At 42.0% G+C, this 19492-nt stretch overlaps 1 protein-coding gene and 1 pseudogene across 1 annotated transcript in view; both read left to right on the forward strand.

Moving 5' to 3' along the window:
- The window catches only part of ACCS (1-aminocyclopropane-1-carboxylate synthase homolog (inactive)), a 162631-nt gene that overhangs the window by 87422 nt on the left and 55717 nt on the right, over window positions 1-19492 (forward strand). The window contains exon 12 of the mRNA XM_053720233.1: window positions 10018-10159. Coding sequence (XP_053576208.1) covers window positions 10018-10159 — 142 coding nt within the window. The remainder of the gene's footprint in view (window positions 1-10017; window positions 10160-19492) is intronic.
- Window positions 6849-7216, forward strand: LOC128665947 (cAMP-regulated phosphoprotein 19-like; annotated as a pseudogene).

The raw sequence follows: 19492 nt of genomic DNA on the forward strand, positions 1-19492 counted from the left end.
CGGAACAAACTAAGGGGTACAATGAGAGGTAGGAAATATGTTTGGGAAATAGGATAATAGTAATCTCTACTTTGACAGCTCACACAGTACAGAATAAAGGTGAACTTCAAGGTATTATACAGCGTGCTGAACAGAAAGGATACTGTATTAAACTAACATAGTGAGAATAATGTTCTTAATGACCATACGTTAAGGAATGAATAAATATCTATAGAAGGATAACACATAATAGCTAACATAGGGGTTGCCACACAGGTTCCATAACATGGACCGGATCTAACCATGCAGCACCGAAGCCGCTGGATAACGACCATGTATGTGTACAGATCAATCCTTGATAGGGACATGATATACTGACATAACACAGGGGTTGCCACATCGGTTTAATACCATGATTTTGATCTAGCCATGCAGCACCTAAGCCGGTAGATAGCGACTATGTATGTGTACATAATAATCATACATATGGACATAATATACTAACATAACGATCTATAGATAAAGCAGTAACTGATCGCAAAAAGGGATTTACGACATTGATTACATCCAATGATGAGTATTTACAAAGGATCGATACTTAATAGACTGGCCGGTCCCCCTTGTAGCACTGCTGACTCAAGATTGGTACGTCTAAAATTGTTGGATCCAATCACGCCGCAAATGGCAATCGCGCCTACTACATACCGCTCTGGATTGGTTACTGAATGGGCGGACGTGAATGCGAGATAGGGATTGGCTGTGAACTTTTTTACAAGCACTATATAAAGGGGTGGCACCCGGGCCTCGGCTTACTTGTTCACATTGAGAAAGGCTGATTAACACAGCCGAAACGCGTTTGTGCTTACAGTAAGCACTTTGTTGTGCACTTACTATTGGTTTTAATACTGTCCCTAGTCCCTGACACCTGAAGCCGAGGGAGCTGCTATCGGCCAGGAAACAGGGGGGCTAGGTGAACAGTTTTAGTGTGGGTACATTATCAAGGAATTTCCTTGTTTTTAAATTGGTTATTATTAAAAATTCAATTTTTTAACTTCTACATTTTTAGGGATGAGTGCTAAATAAACCCTAAACCTTTTGGTTCCCTTACCTAACTCCTCTTGAAGAAATATGTTTCAGCATACGGGATATTTGTTTCAACCGGCGGCGGCTGTTGCCACAGTTGCTGGAGAAGCTACATACTGGTGCGACTCCTTACGGGATTTGATCGAGGGGGAAGGTCCCCTCGACGTTATTCAGGAAAGAATTAAGCCCTTGAGGGTTGCTAATTCTTTTATCTGTGATGCTAATAAGCAGATTATTCGCCTGAATTCTATGGCTTCAGCTTTTTCTGTTCATGCCCATCGGGCTCTGGCTGAAGTCATGGTCTGCAAGTATGACTTCTAAGTCTAGACTTCTTTCCCTCCCCTTTAAGGGAATGATTTTGTTTGGTCCAGGCCTGGACTCAATTATCTCCACGGTCACAGGGGGCAAGGGTGCCCTCATACAGCAAGAGAATATGAACTAGTCTAAGGGACAATTTTCATTCTGATAAAGCCCATATTAGCAGTCCTCCGCTAAGCCAGAGAAAAATAATAGCTCTTGGAAGCCGGCTCAGTCCTGGAATAAATCCAAGCAGAGCAAGAAGCCCGCCGAGTCTAAGTCGGCATGAATGGGTGGCCCCCTGTCCTCTTCTGGGGGCAAACTGTCGCTCTTTTCAGTCGCTTGGTTCAGGGAAGTGCAGGATCCATGGGTTCTGGAGGTGATAGCTCAGGGTTACAAGATAGGTTTAAGTCTCAGCCACCCAGTGGCAGATTCCTCCTCTCCTGACCAGAAAGAAGGGAAGCCTTTCTGGTGTGCATACGGGATCTGTCCTTTTAGGAGTTATTGTCCCGGTGCCTATCGCAGTGAGAGGTTTGGTATATTATTCAAACCTTTTCGTGGTCCCAAAGAAAGAGGAAACGTTCCGTATGATTCTGGACCTAAAGTGCTTAAACACGTTTTTAAATGTCCCCTCGTTCAAGATGGAGACAATGCGGTCCATTCTTCCCTCGTTCATTAGAGAAGGGCAGTTCATGACCACAATAGATCTGAAGGATGCTCCCTTCATGTACCAATCCTCAAGGATCACTTCCAGTTCCTAAGGTTTGTGTTCCTGGACCAGCACTTCCAGTTTATTGCACTTCTGTTTGGTCTAGCTATGGCTCCAAGAAATTTTTTCGAAGAGTGGACCATTCGGAATCTCTCCTCTGTCTTCTTCGATCCCATGGATGGAAGCTAAATATACCAGGGTAGAATTCATTGTACTATAATAGAATGAGAATATTTCTAACAGACCAGAGACGTTGCAAGCTAGCTTCAACATGTCTTGCCCTCCAGACCTCCTTAAGGTCATCTGTGGCTCGTTGTATGTAGGTGATTGGTCTCATGGTGTCCAGCATGGACATCATTTCCTTTACCAGGTTTCACCTCAGACTGTTGCAACTGCGCATGCTGAAGCAGTGGAACGGCGATCATTCGGATCTGTCTCAACAGATTTCTCTGGACAACCGATCGAGAGAATCGCTGTCTTGGTGTTTTTGTCCGGATTACTTGTCCCGAGGGGCGTCCGTCTTAAGACCATCATGGGTTATTGTGACTACGGTTGTGAGTCTGTCAGGATGGGGAGCTGTTTGGGGTGCCTGAAAGGCACAGGGCCTATGGACTCATGAGGAAAGCTCCCTCCCAATCTCATTTTGGCTCTTTGGGCAATATACAATGCTCTGAAGGTTTGGCCTCTTCTGGGTTTGTCCCAGTTTATCAGATTCCAATCAGACAATATAACCTCGGTGGCTTACATCATCCATCTGGGGGGAACGAGAAGTTCCCTAGCTATGAGGGAAGTATCTCAGATTCTGGAGTGGGCGGAGACCCACATTTGTTCACAGTCAGTGATCCACATTCCGGGTGTGGACAACTGGGATGCGGATTTCCTCAGCAGACAATCCTTTCATCTAGAGGAATGGTCTCTCCATCTCTAGTGTTTGCGAAGATTTGCAAGAGGAAGATCTTATGACGTCTCAATATCAAGCTACCCAGATATGGGTAGAGGTACAGGGATCCTCAGGCGGAGCTAACAGATGCATTAGGTTCAATCTAATTTATCTTTTCCGGACATTACCACTACTTCCTAGTGTAGAGGCTCGAATCAAGCAGGCGTCAGTGATACTGATTGCTCTGCCTTGGCCGCGAAGGATATGGTTCGCAAATCTAGTGGGGATGTCATCATCTCCTCCGTGGAAGTTACCTTGTCGCAGGGATCTTCTTACCAAGGTCTCTTTGTTCATCAATGTCTAGATTCTCTGAGGCTGACTGCGTGGAGATTGAACGCTTAGTCCTAGCCAAGAGAGGGTTTTCTGAGAGAGTTATTTTTACTCTCATTCAAGCTCGTAAGCTGGTTGCTCGTCGCATCTATCATATTGTGTGGAGGACCTACTTATTCTGTTCTCTAGGATGAACTGGAGAAGGGCTTTTCTGCAAGTTCCCTGAAGGGACAGACTTCGGCCCTGTTCACTGAGCTTCCAGATGTGCCATCATTTGTTAAGGCTCTGTTAGGATCAGACCTGTTTTTAGATCTAATGCTCCTCCTTGGAGTTTAAATCTTGTTCTTAAAATTTTGCAATGGGCTCCACATAAATTGTGGTCTTGGAAGGTTCCTTTTCTACTGGCTATTGCTTCTGCGCGCAGAGTATCTGTGATTGCTGCCTTGCAATGCATCCCTCCTTATCTGACATTCCATGCTGATAAGTCTGTTCTACGAACCAAGTTAGGTTTTTTTCCTAAGGTTGTGTCAATTTGCAACATCAATCAAGAGATTGTGGTTCCTTTCTTATGTCCTAATCCTTCTTCGTCGAAGGAATGTTTACAACGTAATTCTGGATGTGGTTTGTGCCTTGAAGTTCTATCTGCAGGCCACGAAGGAATTTAGCCAAACTTTTTTTTCTGTTTGTTCTCCTTCCCGAGAAGCGTAGGGGTCAAAGGGCCTCTTCGAATTCCTTATCTTTTTGGCTGAGGAGTGTCATCCGTTTAGCATAGAGCCAGCGGGACATAAGCCTCCTCTGAGGATTACGGCTCATTCTACGAGAGCAGTGGTTTCTTCTTGGGCCTTCAAAAATGAGGCCTCTATGGCGGCTACCTGGTCCTCCTTACATACTTTTTTCAAATTTTATCAGTTTGATGTTTTCGCTTCTGCTGAAGCAGCCTTCTGGAGAAAGGTTTTGCAGGCTGTGTTTTTCCCTCCCGTTAGCATTCCGTGTACTTTAGAGCTTGGGTATATGTTTCCCACAAGTAAGGAATGCAGCTGTGGACTCTTCCCATATTAAGAAGGAAAACATAAATTATGCTTACCAGATAATTTCCTTTCCTTCTGTATGGGAAGAGTCCACAGCTCCCGCCCGTGTTCTCCGATGAATGGCCCTAAATTTAAATTTATTCTTCTGGCATCTTTTTCACCCTGATATTTCTTTTACTGTTCCTTGTTTCCTCGGCAGAATGACTGGGGTTATGAGAAAATGGGGTAGGTATTTAAGCCTTTGCCGGGTGTCTTTGCCTCCTCCTGGTGGCCAGGTTCAGTATTTACCACAAGTAAGGAATGCAGCCGTGGACTCTTCCCATACAGAAGGAAAGCAAATTATCTGGTAAGCATCATTTATGTTTTTGTAATAATATAACATGCAATTTACATGTTATACCTTTAAAAGGCTAACTAATAGTGGATATAATTGCAAGCTTTCACCTTTACAACTAATAGTCAATATAATTACAAGCTTTCACCTTTACAACGAATAATGGATATAATTGCAAGCTTTTACCTTTACAACTAATAGAGGATATAATTGCAAGCTTTTACCTTTACAACGAATAATGGATATAATTGCAAGCTTTTACCTTTACAACTAATAGTGCATATAATTGCAAGCTTTTAGGACACTGATGTGTTTTCATCAGCCATTCTCTCTTTTATGAAAGAAACAGACAGTTTCCACATATATGGCAAATGCTAATGTTGGAAAAAAATTAAAACTGTATTCCAACAAAATATCCTCAGGGCATGGGCAGATTGAAATCAATTAGAGAACCACACATTCTGGGTTGTATGAGCAATTACTATAGGGCAGTGGTTGACAAATCTTTTCTAAAATCTAGGCGCTAGTAAGAATATTTAGGAACTGGACATTATTTTAGGTGCCAGACAGTGGTATTTGTTTATAGATATATGGAGAATAACCCAAAAAGTTAGGAGCCAGTGGAAAAAATTCTAGGAGCCAGGGACTTACTAGCTCTTGAGTTTGTCGAGCTCTGCTATAGGGGAATGTCCAAGTGTTAGTAAGCTGAAGCCTAAAATAGCATTGCTAACAGAACTGGACTACTGTCCATAATCCTGACCATAAGATAATTGAAAAAAACTTAAATTGAAGGTCAAGTTACTAATATTGCCCCACGTCATTGCATAGACATTTAAAAATTAAAGGGTTAGAAATGTATTATCATTTGAACCTATTAAAATATGTTAATATAAAGACTACTATAAATGCAATCAAATAAAACTTTTGTTTTTTTAAATGAAGCTTTCACTTGTCTTAATTTTAAAGATTAAATTATCATGAAATGAGCAGTAACGACTGCCCATAAAATGAGGCATGGCTCATGTAAATCTAGCATCCGCCCCCATCCAATGGTGAAGCCGCTGGGCCCTTTAATTTTAATATTTAGATTTAGTGTTAAAGCACACAGCAAAGTAAAAAACATTGTGCTTGGAGGGGCAGCTTCACACAGGAAACTGAGAGGAGACAGGGAACAATATATAAGCCACACGCCAGGCTGCAGGTTTACCAAAAGAAAGTGGTCTGGAGCAGAGTGAACTAACGTTGACTGGGAGCTGTGTGAGCCTTCACAGCTGTTTCTGTCCCACTTCAGCCCTGCACTAAGGAGAGCAGACAATAAATACAGCAGTGAGTAGGTTTATTTTACGCTGGTCGGGCTCATCTTCCCCCTCTCCTTCTTGCTGTCTTTGCTTGATTAGTGACTGTGAGGGCTCCGATTCCACATGAAAGCAAACACAGCAAGAGGGAGATAGGAGATGAGCCCGACAGCTTAAATAAACAGAGCTCTCATACTCACCGCTGTATTCAATGTCTAAAGCACAGATGCACTTTATCATAGGCAGGGAAGAATTGTAGCATGAACGCTGCTCTCCTAAAATGTCTCCTCCTCTGTTTTCTTTGTGACGCTGCCCCTTCAAGCAGTAATCATGGAAAGATTTATATTTTTCACTCCCTGAGTTGATGCCTTTCTGACATCCGGTTTACAAAATCTGTCCAGATGACCCTCTAGTACCCTGATTAGCCGGTGCCTGCTTGGAGTGCTTGCAAGAACTTGCGCTACTGCCTCCTGTCAGTAGACTGCTTAATTCGCTGCTGGAGACAGGGGGGCTAGTCTGCGCATGCGTTGCCAATACCTTTGTTTTAATGTGCATGCGGGCGGCCATGATGTTTCTACCTAGGTAGAACATCGTAATAGGCACATATAATGAGCAGAAAATGGGTTTGGAGCAGTATTCATTTTTAAATTGAAATTACAAGGAATGTAAACAAAACTGTACAAAGGTACCAATTACAAATGTACTTATTATATAAAGATGTTTGGATTGAGTTAAAAATATTTTTTGGGTTTACTATCCCTTTAAGAAGGGTTTAATTCATGAAAAGTTTTAAATTTATATATATTGAAGATTTTTTACCTATTTACCTCTGCGACGATAAGCACAGCTCTCCTGCCCGCCATATTGTCAAAATGATTGACAGATGGTGGTTGCCATCTTTCTAGGAGGAGCCTTGAAAGTGTAGGGGCACACGGTGCTCTGAGGCCGCAGCATCCCTCAACTATGTCTGTAGATAGCCAGGAGACCAATACTGCAAAGGAGCAGAAGGAAATGGAAGATAAAGTGTTTAGCCCAGAAAAATCAGTAGACGTTAAATTAAAAGCAAGGTATCCCCACTTGGGACCCAAGCCTGGAGGTTCAGATTTCTGAAGAAAACGTCTCACAAAGGACAAAAATATTTTGACTCTGGGGACTACAATATGGTATAAGCAACTTCCGACTGCTACTTCAGACAAAACTGAAGTAACTGGGGACCATATTCCTACTCCACAAGATCTTCCTCAGAGAAAACCTCTCGTTGCTAGCAAATTGGCTGGCTGATCAGTCGGCCAGTCTGCAAGAAAACTTCTCATTCCCATAATTTCTTCTTTACACTTATATATTGTTTTTTCTTTCCTCAGCTCTTTCATTTTGACACTATAGTCTGTCAGCTTAGCAGGTAACTGAGCAAGCTGCTCTCTTGAGTGTAGATTGAAACTACAATATCAGGTTAGTTGACATAAAAACAATACACTGATTAAGAAGACATGTTTTTGGTATAGCAATGTAAATTAATGTACTTGAAAAAAAAAAATGAAAACCTGTACATATTGCCTATTTCCTATTTGTAGGACTGATTTAAACATGGACACTTCTGTGGGTTTTACCATTTTAATGTCTGATTATCTTTCTTCGAGCTTTCATACTGTAGTATGATTTTTGTATTTAAGATTTCCCCCCCTTTTTTAGACATATAATGTCCTTTAAGATCACACATTCTGTTTTGAAACAAAGCAAAATATGTTCAATCATTCTGGGTTCTAAAAGGTTTTTCTCAACCCTGCCTTTTTACTTGAATGGCCTTAAACCTTCCTCAGCTTTAACAAATATTTTTGACTTGATCAATATTTGCTCATACTGCTATACTTTCATTAACCTATTATCTAATGAAAGTCATTTGTTGAAGCTGGTATTTTGTTGGGTAGTAGTGTAGAACCTTATGTTGAAGATGTGGATGAAGTGTGCATAGATTGTTGAATTCACTTTTGTGCCATTTTGTAAATACAATAGTTTTGCAGAACATTTTGCAGATGTGTACCAATTTTTACAGTTTACAAGATCTATGTGTAAAGCTGTGGCACATTTTTACAGCCTTTAAATGCAAAAATCCTTCCCAATTTCACAAATATTACGTTTGTAATCTTAACATGAATTGGTGTGACTATTTTGAAGTACAAAATCTTCAGATTAATTTTTAATCAAGCCATGAAATGCACTGTCTGTTTATGCTGCTGTAGTTCCCATGTTACAAAGATGGTCATTGCTTTAATGCATTAGCTGCCTACAATACCTCCTGTAATTACGATATAGCGACAGACTATTGACATGAATATCAGTGTTGAGAATTGCATGTATTTGTCACTGATCCCATTCTCTGTGGGCCTGCAAGGCACTTCTTGCCTCAATATGTGGTCTGTTGAACGTATGTGCAGTTCTGTAGCAGAGGCTTAATGTGTGCGTCCCCCTCAAAAATAAATACAAAAAAAATAAAATGATGCCATATAAGGTGACCATAAAACAACTACTGTTATGGGACATATTAAAAAAGACACAGCATATTCTGAAAAGCAAATGATGATTTTTTTTTCTCTCTGCTAAATTGTTGGGGTTCATATTATTAATGTGCTTATTAGCGTCCAAGAGCAGTCATTAATTGGTATTGACATTTAAAAAGACTAATGCTAGTGTAAGAACTACAAAATGCTGGGTATTCTGAACATTTCTGAATATTGTTAATAAAGATAACTGTACTAAAAAAAGATTGACAGATGACGATTTGTAAAATAACGAATCCTTGTTTCCTCCCCCCCCCCCCCCATGGCGTTCAGCCCCTTTGCTTAAACGTCACGGCCTGGGGAAAATAAGGATTGGTTCTTTTACTAATCGTCATCTGTCAATAAATTTGACAAAATGGCTAACGGGAGAGCTGCGCTTATCGGCGCAGCGGTAAATAGGTAATAATTCTTCAATATATATAAATTTAAAACTTTTCATGAATTTAAATGTCTATGCAATGCCATGGGGCAATATTCGTAAATTGACCTTCACTTTAAAGGGACCTTAAAGTCAAAATTAAACATTCATAATTCAAACAGAGCGTGCAATTTTAAACAACTTTCCAATTTACTTTGATTATAAATTTTGCTGAGTTCTCTTAGTATCCTTTGTTAAAGAATAATCCTAGGTGAATTTAGGATTGCAAATTCTGCTGCCATAGATTGTCTGTAGCATTATATGGCAGCAGTGTTTGCAACTATCTATAACATTGCAATAACTTTACTTTCCCTTTAAAGTTCAATGTGTGAGATCATAAACATTTAAAGTTAATATAAAGGAGATGTAGCAGTTACTAAAGCTAAAGGTTCAGAAAATGTGAATGTCTGTTAGTGTTCCATAAACACATTTCAGGTCATGGTAATGCGGGAAGGTAGATGCTTGTAAAATAATTCTCATACAGCCTGCAATTAATAAGGCAGTACCGCTATGTGCAGTTATTTCATTAGAAAGAGATATAGGGTAAGACAAATTTTCATTTCACTTTCTTAGAGTCCAAAAAAGTAAGACGCACTCAACTGAGAGAGAACAAAAGCTGGTAACACTCGGGATGCAGTCTCTTTTAGCACACTATGACTTTCACAGAGGAGAAATATCCAGTAGTATATCAGTCTGATACTGGAAAAGACAGGCTAACCCCGAAATACCAAGCAATTCTCCTCTGAATGAGGGAAAACAACAAACTCCAAACATACGTTTTGACCTTTCTGGGCCTCGTCAGTGAGGTGCAGTTGTATCCCTCTAGGGCAGCAGATGTTTCTAAACTATATCTCCCATGATGCTCGACTGGACTTCAGAGTGCCTAAGCATTATGGGAAATATAGTTCAGAAACATCTGGAGTGCCAAGTTTTGCCATCATTGCTCTAGGACATGCCCTCTTTTACTCTTAGGGTGGGCACTGAGGCCTGTTTTTTTGTTAGGGTCCAGTCAGGGACAATAAAATAATGTAGAGATAGAGAGGAGTCCCTCACTCACAGGATGTTTGTCTGGTGTTGCTAAGCAACTATATACTTTGCCTCTTCCTCAGGACTTTGCCGTTTCGGGAATTCGCTTTGGAACATTATATTCCCAGAATCAGGATGTATGTAATGGGGTGGCTTCTCTCTGCTACTTCCATGGAGTCTGTGGACCCATCCAGTACAAGATAGCACAGCTCCTGCGGGATCGAGGTGAGTTCTAAAATATGTGAGTAGAAGATGTCAGATGATAATCATGCAGTGAATACACATTTTCCATTGAACATTAAAAATTAATATGTTTTTAGAAAACTACCAAAAACAAGATTTTCACTGTATTTTTAATTTGGTTTTTAAAGAGGATTTTCAAAGATTTGCATAACCAACTCAGTTATCGTAATATACTTTTTACCTCTGCGATTACCTTGTGTCTAAGCCTCTGCAGACTGCCCCCTTTATTTCATTTTTTTTTTACTAGACTTGCATTTTAGCCAATCAGTGCTCTCTCATAACTCCACGGGAGTGAGCACAATGTTATCTATATGGCACACATGAACTAGCAGTGTATAGCTATGAAAAACTGTCAAAATGCATTAAGATAAGAGGTGTCCTTCAACAAAGAATACAAAGAGAACAAAGCAAATTTGCCGATTAAAAGTAAATTGAAATTTGTTTTAAATTGCATGCCCTATCACAATCTTTTTATATGCACACTTTCTGAGGCATCAGCTCCTACAGAGCATGGGCAAGAGTGCATAGTATATACATATATAAGTCTCTGATTGACTGATGGCTGTTACATGGGGTCCAGCAAATGGAGTAAGTGCTTTTGAATAGACTCTTTTTTATGCACTTGTAGATTATGCAATTCTACTGTATTTACCCCTTTGAGTGCTAAGCAATTTCCCACCTGGGTGCTAAGCTGGATTTTTTTTTTTTAAATATATATTTCTTCTATAAAGGTAAGACGAGTCCACGGATTCATCCTTTATGATATTAATTATTATTATGATATTATCCTCCTGCTAACAGGAAGTGGCAAAGAGCACCACAGCAGAGCTGTCTATATAGCTCCTCCCTTAGCTCCACCCCCAGTCATTCTCTTTGCCTACTCTAAGTACTAGGAAGGGTAAAGTGAAAGAGGTGATGTACTATTTACTCTCAGGCAGCAGATGGATGAAGAGTGCTGCCTGGAGGATGATGATCTTAGCATTTGTAACTAAGATCCATTGCTGTTCCCACAGAGGCTGAAGAGTACAGGAAACTTCAGTGTGAGGAACGGCAGCAATGAGGTATGTTCAGTCATATTTTTCTGGAGAGACTGTGTATTTCAGAAAGGCTGACATTATACCCAGGAGGGTAAGGGTAAGCAGTAATCCTAGAGCTAAAAGAAGGGCATTACTTAGCTTGCATATGGGGCCAATTACAAATATGGTAGACACTGAATTGCAAATGTTTGGGAGCAAACGTTTTTTGACTTGGGAGTGCTTTAACGTTTTTGTGGGCAATAACGTTTTGGGCAGCTTTATTAAGGACACACATGGCTTAACTTTTGGGTCTCAGAACCCACATGGCTAGTTATAACCGCTCTGGTGTGGTTCTGTAAGGCTGTGGGGACATCGAGTGAGATGGGCGGGGCCTATTTTCGCGCCTCAGATGCGCAGTTAGTTTGATCAGCAAGCTCTAACTCCTGAAGGCCCTGGTGTATGTTTTGGGCCAAATCGAAGCTTTTACCCCACATTTTCGATCCCTGAGGGCAGGTAGGGCCACAGCAGGGCTGTGGCAAGGTGCTGATAGGGTTTTTTTTCCGGATCTGGGCCTATTTTCGATTCGGTTTGCAAATGAAGGGGTTAATTGTTAAAATTTTGTTGTGCAATCTTAACTACCTATATTGTGTCTACATACAAAATTTTGAAAAATTTGGTGCATGTTTAGGCTGTTTTGCAGAACGTGTATGCTTTTTTTCTCTTAAAGGGGCAGTACCGTTTTTTAAGATTGTTATTTTTTTTTTCACTAAATAAAGTGTTTTCATGCTCTTTTGTAGTCATTACTAGCCTGTTCAACATGACATTGAGGAAAGTCAATGTTCAATATGTTTAGAAGCCATTGTGGAACCTCCACTTGTGTGTCCCTCATGCACTGAAAGGTCAATAAATTGTAAAGAACATATTTTAGCTACTAAAAGTATGTCGCAGGATGATTCTCAGTCAGAAGAGAATCAGGTTTTGCCATCTAATTCTCCCCAAGTGTCACAACCGTTAACGCCCGCACAAGCGACGCCAAGTACTTCTAGTGCGTCTAATTCTTTCACCCTGCAAGATATAGCCGCAGTTATGAATACTAACCTCACAGAGGTTTTATCTAAACTGCCTGGGTTGCAGGGGAAGCGCAGTAGGTCTGGGGTGAGAACAAACGCTGAGCCCTCTGACGCTTTATTAGCCATATCCGATGTACCCTGACAATGTTCTGAAGTGAGGGATTTGCTGGCTGAGGGAGAGATTTCTGATTCAGGAAATATGTTCCCTCAGACAGATTCAGATATGACGGAATTTAAATTAGAACACCTCCCCTTATTGCTCAGGGAGGTTTTAGCGACTCTTGATGATTGTGACCCTATTGTAGTTCCATAGAAATTGTGTAAAATGGACAGATTCCTAGAGGTTCCTGCCTACACTGATGTTTTTCCGGTTCCTAAGAGGATTTCGGAAATTGTTACTAAGGAGTGGGATAGACCAGGTATTCCGTTCGCTCCCCCTCCTATTTTTAAGAAAATGTTTCCCATATCTGACGCCGTGCGGGACTCGTGGCAGACGGTCCCTAAGATGGAGGGAGTTATTTCTACCCTGGCTAAGCATACAACTATACCTATCGAGGACAGCTGTGCTTTAAAAGATCCTATGGATAAAAAATTAGAGGGTCTTCTGAAGAAAATATTTGTTCACCAATATTTCTTCTCCAACCTATAGCGTGCATTGTTCCTGTAACTACTGCAGCGTCCTTTTGGTTCGAGGCTCTGAAAGAGGCTCTTCAGGTTGAGACCCCATTAGATGATATTCTGGATAGAATTAGGGCTCTCAAGCTAGCTAATTCTTTCATTACAGATGCCGCTTTTCAATTGGCTAAATTAGCGTTGAAGAATTCAGGTTTTGCCATTTTAGCGTGTAGAGCGTTATGGCTTAAGTCCTGGTCTGCTGATGTGTCATCAAAAGCTAAGCTTTTAGCCATCCCTTTCAAGGGTAAGACCCTATTTGGGCCTGAACTGAAAGAGATAATTTCAGACATCACTGGAGGGAAATGCCATGCCCTTCCTCAGGATAAGACGAATAAGATGAGGACCAAACAAAATAATTTTCTTTCCTTTCGGAACTTCAAAGGTGGTCCCTCTACCTCCTCCCCTGCCGCAAAGCAAGAGGGGAATTTTGCGCAATCCAAGTCAGTCTGGAGACCTAACCAGACTTGGAACAAGGGGGAGTGGGAACTCCATCCGGAGGTGTTTGCTCAATTGATTCAGCAATGGGGCACACCAGAATTGGATCTGATGGCGTCTCGTCAGAATGCCAAACTTCCTCGATACGGGTCCAGGTCAAGGGATCCTCGGGCAGTACTGATAGATACTCTAGCAGTACCCTGGTCGTTCAACCTGGCTTATGTGTTTCCACCATTTCCTCTCCTTCCTCGTTTGATTGCCAGAATCAAACAGGAAAGAGCTTTGGTGATTTTGATAGCACCTACATGGCCACGCAGGACTTGGTATGCAGACCTGGTGGACATGTCATCTCTTCCACCATGGACTCTGCCAATGAGACAGGACCTTCTGATTCAAGGTCCGTTCCAGCATCCAAATCTAGTTTCTCTGCGACTGACTGCTTGGAGATTGAACGCTTGATTTTATCCAAGCAGGGGTTCTCTGAGTCGGTCATAGATACCTTGATTCAGGCTCGAAAGCCTGTCACCAGGAAAATTTATCATAAGATATGGCGTAAATATCTTTATTGGTGAAAATCCAAAGGCTACTCATGGAGTAAGATCAGGATTCCTAGGATTTTGTCCTTTCTCCAAGAAGGATTGGAGAAGGGGCTATCAGCTAGTTCCTTAAAGGGACAGATATCTGCTTTATCAATTCTACTGCACAAACGTCTGGCAGATGTTCCAGACGTTCAGTCGTTCTGTCAGGCTTTAGTTAGAATCAAGCCTGTGTTTAAACCTGTTGCTCCGCCATGGAGTTTGTATTTAGTTCTTAAGGTTCTTCAAGGGGTTTCGTTTGAACCTATGCATTCCATAGATATTTGTCAGGGTTTTTCCTTGTTATGTTTGCCATGTGCTGCTGGCAGCCATTTTACTCACCTCTCTTCCTGACTTGGTGCATTGTGGGGGATGCTGCTCACTTCTTGCACTTCCTTTTATGGCCAGACTGTTGTGCATCATCCATGTGAGACCGGATGCAGTCTCAGAATTGTGATGCCATCATTTATTATTTAAAGGGCCTCTGTTCAGTATGCTTTGCCTTTGCGTTGTCTGAGACCTGTTTGTGAGAGTTCCTGTGTATTTGGCTGCCTGACGTCCTTACTGGTTCCTGATCCCTGCCTTGTTCCTGACTCTGCTGTTCTCCTTGTTCCTGATTCCGGCTCGTCTGACTATTCGCTTTGGCTCCTGACTCGGCTCGTCTGACTACCAGCTCTGGTTTTGACTCCTGGTTTGTTATTTGACTTGTGGACATTTTATAATATTTTGCTATTAATAAAGGTGTGATTATTTTTACACTTCTCGTCTCAGTATGATTCCTGGCACCCTGACATTATGCAAAGGCCATGAATCCTGATGCTGCTAATTATCCACCTTTACCTGCCATCATTTCCAGGATGGATGTACAGGATCACCGCTTGGATCAATTTGCACTAGCCCTGCAAACCCTGCTGACTTGCACTGCACATTTGGACCAAAGTGTCCCGCATGTTATGGCTACTCCTGTTTCCGCTGCTGCACCTTTGCCTACCAGGAGCATGTCCGGTTCTGCACCTCTACCTCAGCGATATGGAGGCGATCCTATTCAGTGCAGAGGGTTTTTGAACCAGGTGGGCATTTACTTTTAGATGTTACCTCAGGTGTTTCCCTCTGACAGAGCTAAGGTGGGATTTCTTATCTCGTTACTCTCTGACACAGCTCTTGCCTGGGCTAATCCCTTATGGGAGACTAATAAACCTGTGATTTCCTTAAGGATGTTACCCGTGTTTATCTTGCATCAATTGCAATTCAATGATCAAGGGTGACACTTTCTGTCATCCTTACACGGGGGAAGAAGTATTTTATCAATGAATATTTGACTTGTAGGTCTGAGTATATTATTTACGCAATTAAATGTCCATGCTCCTTGATGTATATTGGTCAATCGACCAGGGAGGCACGAGAAAGGATTTCAGAGCACAAGTCGAATATCCGTTGTGAAAAGAAGGATGCTCCGTTGGCTTCCCACTTTTTAGAGGCAGGCCACAGGATAAGTCAACTTCGTTTTCAAATCATTGAGAGGGTTAATACACCAAGAAGAGGGGGTGATAAGGAGAATATACTAAGCAGACATGAAACATTTTGGATAAATGAATTGTGCACTTTATGGCCGAGAGGCTTGAATAGAGAATGTAACTGGACTGCCTTTTGGTAATTCAACAAAATAAGAATGATATTAAAAGTCTCTTTTTACATAGATATTGTACTGATCAAATTATATGTGTACATATGTGTGCCCATATACACGCATAAATATGAGACTTTGTGTCTCTGGGTGTGTGTGCATACAGTGTTGAATATCCAATACTGACCAAGACGCAAGTGTGTCAGTCTACTGATTTAATATGCAATGAATTAAGACAGCATAAAATTAATGTAATAGGCAAAATAGAAATATTCTGTTTATTGGTAGATTGACACATTTGATATATGTTTTTTAATTTGATGTATTGTGGTTATTATATCAAATGAATAATTGAATTTTCAATGCATTTTAAATTTTATTTAATGGAATATATTTATTTTTTGTCACCTATATATTGATAAATTGATTCACAGCTATTATTTTTATATATGTTAATTTTTTCACATATGTTAAATATGTCTGTTTGACAGTATGATGATTGCTCACTAGGTGGCGATATATTCAGTCATCAAAATGCACTTTAATACATGTTTGGATGTTATATTGTTGCTGTTCACTAGATGGCAACAGTGTACAATTTTTAATCACAATATTTGGCGCCATTATGGCTATTTAAATGTTTGTTCACTCATTTATGGTCAAGCTTGAGAAAGGGCTGATTGTGAGCCTGAAAGGTTGCTTTGCTTTGTTTGTATCCCTGTTTGCACAATAAAAGGTTTTTGCACCAGCTGGAACATCTGCTTTTTTCGTATTGATGCTGGGTTTGGTAAACCTGTTCCTTGCTGTGCAGTGAGTGCTGTGTTTCATGCTACATTGTTGCAGTATTGACTCAAACCTATCATAGACATGACCCGTAAAGAGAATGATCCACTCCATTGGTCACCTACTGCCATTGAGGCCTTTGCTAGTCTTAAGACTGCCTTTGCTGCCGCTCCAGTTCTGGCTCATCCTAACCCTGTCCTGCCTTTCGTTCTTGAGGTCGATGCGTCTGAGACTGGAGTAGGTGCCCTCTTGTCTCAACGTCCTACGCCTGACGGTTCCTTGCATCCGTGTGGTTTCTTCTCTAAGAAATTGTCTCCAGCGGAGTGCAATTATGAAATTGGCAACAGGGAATTACTGGCCATAATTTTGGCACTCAAGGAATGGAGGCATCTTCTCGAGGGTACTAGCGTGCCAGTGCTCATTCTTACTGACCACAAGAATTTAACTTATCTATCTGAAGCAAAACGTTTGTCTCCCCGACAGGCCAGATGGGCGTTATTTTTGTCTCGATTTAATTATGTGGTCTCCTACCTGCCTGGTAGTAAGAATGTTAGGGCTGATGCCCTCTCTCGACAATTTTCGCCTCTGTCCAAGGAGGAGTCTGTACCTACTCCTGTTATACCTCCTGACCATATTTTGGCTACCATACATACTAATTTGACTTCTCCCTTGGGGGAGGAGATCCTGGCTGCTTAAACCAATGCACCGCCTGAGAAACCTAGTGGTAAGTGTTTTGTTCATGAGAATCTTCGAACTAAACTTTTGCACACTTACCACTATCCTAAAGCCGCAGGTCACCCAGGCAAGAACCAAATTATTTGGTCTGTCACTCGACAATTCTGGTGGCCAGGTCTTCATTCTGATGTTGCTGCGTATGTTGCCTCCTGCTCAGTTTGTGCACAGAATAAGACTCCTCAACGTCTTCCTGTGGGTCTTCTTCAACCTATTGCTAAAGGTGAGCGTCCTTGGACACATCTTTCCATTGACTTGATTGTCGAGCTCCCTGTTTCCAATGTCAATACTGTTATCCTTATGGTGGTTGACCGTTTTTCTAAAATGTCACATTCCCTTAATGAAGCTGCCTACCGCTCAGGAGCTTGCTTCAATTTTTGCCCGGGAGGTCTTCCGTTTACATGGGTTACTCAAGGAGATAGTGTCGGACCGGGGTAGACAGTTTGTCTCCAGATTTTGGCGTTCCTTTTGTGCTCAAATGGGGATCCAGCTTTTCTTCTCCTCAGCATATCACCCTCAATCCAATGGGGCTGCGGAACAGTCTAATCAAGCTCTGGAACAGGTCTGAACTGTTACCTTGGGCAGAGTTTGCTCGTAATAGTGCTATTAATGCTTCCTCCGAGTTATCCCCATTCATGGCGAATTATGGGTTTCAACCATCCTTGTTGCCCGATTCATTCATGTCTCAGGGTATTCCGGCTTTGGAGGAGCATCTCCGGCAACTCCGTTCCACGTGGGTGCAGATTCAGGATTGCCTTCATCGTTCTATGCAGCGCCAAAAGTTCCAGGCTGATCGTAGGTGTCTGCCTGCACCTTCCTACCAGGTTGGTGAGAGAGTTTGTCTTCCCGCAGCTTGAACCTTCGTGTGCCTTCCAATAAATTGGCTCCCTGTTATGTTGGTCCTTTTCAAATACTCCGACGGGTTAATCCTGTGGCCTACGCTCTTGACCTTCCTCCTGCAATGCGCATTTCCAATGTTTTTCATGTCTCCCTCTTGAAACCATTGGTTTGTAATCGGTTTACCACTGTGTTGCCTCGTCCCCATCCTATCTTTGTTGACAACCATGAGGAGTATGAGGTCAGCAGCATTATTGACTCTCGTATGTCCAGGGGCCGTGTACAGTATTTGGTTCACTGGAGGGGCTAAGGTCCGGAGGAGTGTTCTTGGGTTCCGTCCTCTGATGGTCATGCTCCCGCCCTCCTCCCCGTGCCTTCCATGCCCGTTTCCCCAATAAGCCTTTTGTCCTCCCGCGGGGGAGGGGTCGTTGAGGGGAGGGTACTGTCAGGGTTTTTCCCTGTTGTGTTTGCCATGTGCTACTGGCAGCCATTTTACTCACCTCTCTTCCTGACTTGGTGCATTGTGGGGATGCTGCTCACTTCCTGTACTTCCTTTTATGGCCAGACTGTTGTGCATCATCCATGTAAGACAGGATGCAGTCTCAGAATTGTGATGTCATCATTTATTATTTAAAGGGCCTCTTCTCAGTATGCTTTGCCTTTGCGTTGTCTGAGACCTGTTTGTGAGAGTTCCTGTGTATTACCTGGCTGCCTGACGTCCTTCCTGGTTCCTGATCCCTGGCTTGTTCCTGACTCTGCTGTTCTCCTTGTTCCTGATTCCGGCTCGTCTAACTATTTGCTTTGGCTCCTGACTCGGCTCGTCTGACTACCAGCTCTGGTTTTGACTCCTGGCTTGTTATTTGACTTGTGGACATTTTATAAAATTTTGCTATTAATAAAGGTGTGGTTATTTTTGCACTTCTCGTCTCAGTCTGATTCCTGGCACCCTGACAATATTAAGCTTCTATCTTGGAAAGTTCTGTTTTTAGTTGCTATCTCTTCGGCTCGAAGAGTTTCTGAACTATCTGCATTGCAATGCGACTCGCCTTATCTTGTTTTCCATGCTGATAAGGTGGTTTTGCGTACCAAACCTGGATTCCTTCCTAAGGTTGTTACTAATAAGAATATTAATCAGGAAATTGTTGTTCCTTCTCTGTGTCCTAATCCTTCCTCCAAGAAGGAGCGTCTATTGCACAACTTGGACGTGGTTCGTGCTTTAAAGTTTTACTTGCAAGCGACCAAAGATTTCCGTCAAACATCTTCTTTGTTTGTTGTCTATTCTGGAAAACGTAGAGGTCAAAAAGCTACGGCTACCTCTCTTGCCTTTTGGCTGAAAAGCATCATCCGTTTGGCATACGAGACTGCTGGACAGCAGCCTCCTGAAAGAATTACAGCTCACTCTACTAGAGCGGTGGCTTCCACATGGGCACCTTGTAGTTTCTCCTTTTACTTCCTGTACCTTCGGTCATATGACTGGGGGGTGGAGCTAAGGGAGGAGCTATATAGACAGCTCTGCTGTGGTGCTCTTTGCCACTTCCTGTTAGCAGGAGGATAATATCCCACAAGTA

The sequence above is a fragment of the Bombina bombina genome, chromosome 7 (genome assembly GCF_027579735.1).
Source record: "Bombina bombina isolate aBomBom1 chromosome 7, aBomBom1.pri, whole genome shotgun sequence".
In the NCBI taxonomy this organism is placed as follows: domain Eukaryota; kingdom Metazoa; phylum Chordata; class Amphibia; order Anura; family Bombinatoridae; genus Bombina; species Bombina bombina.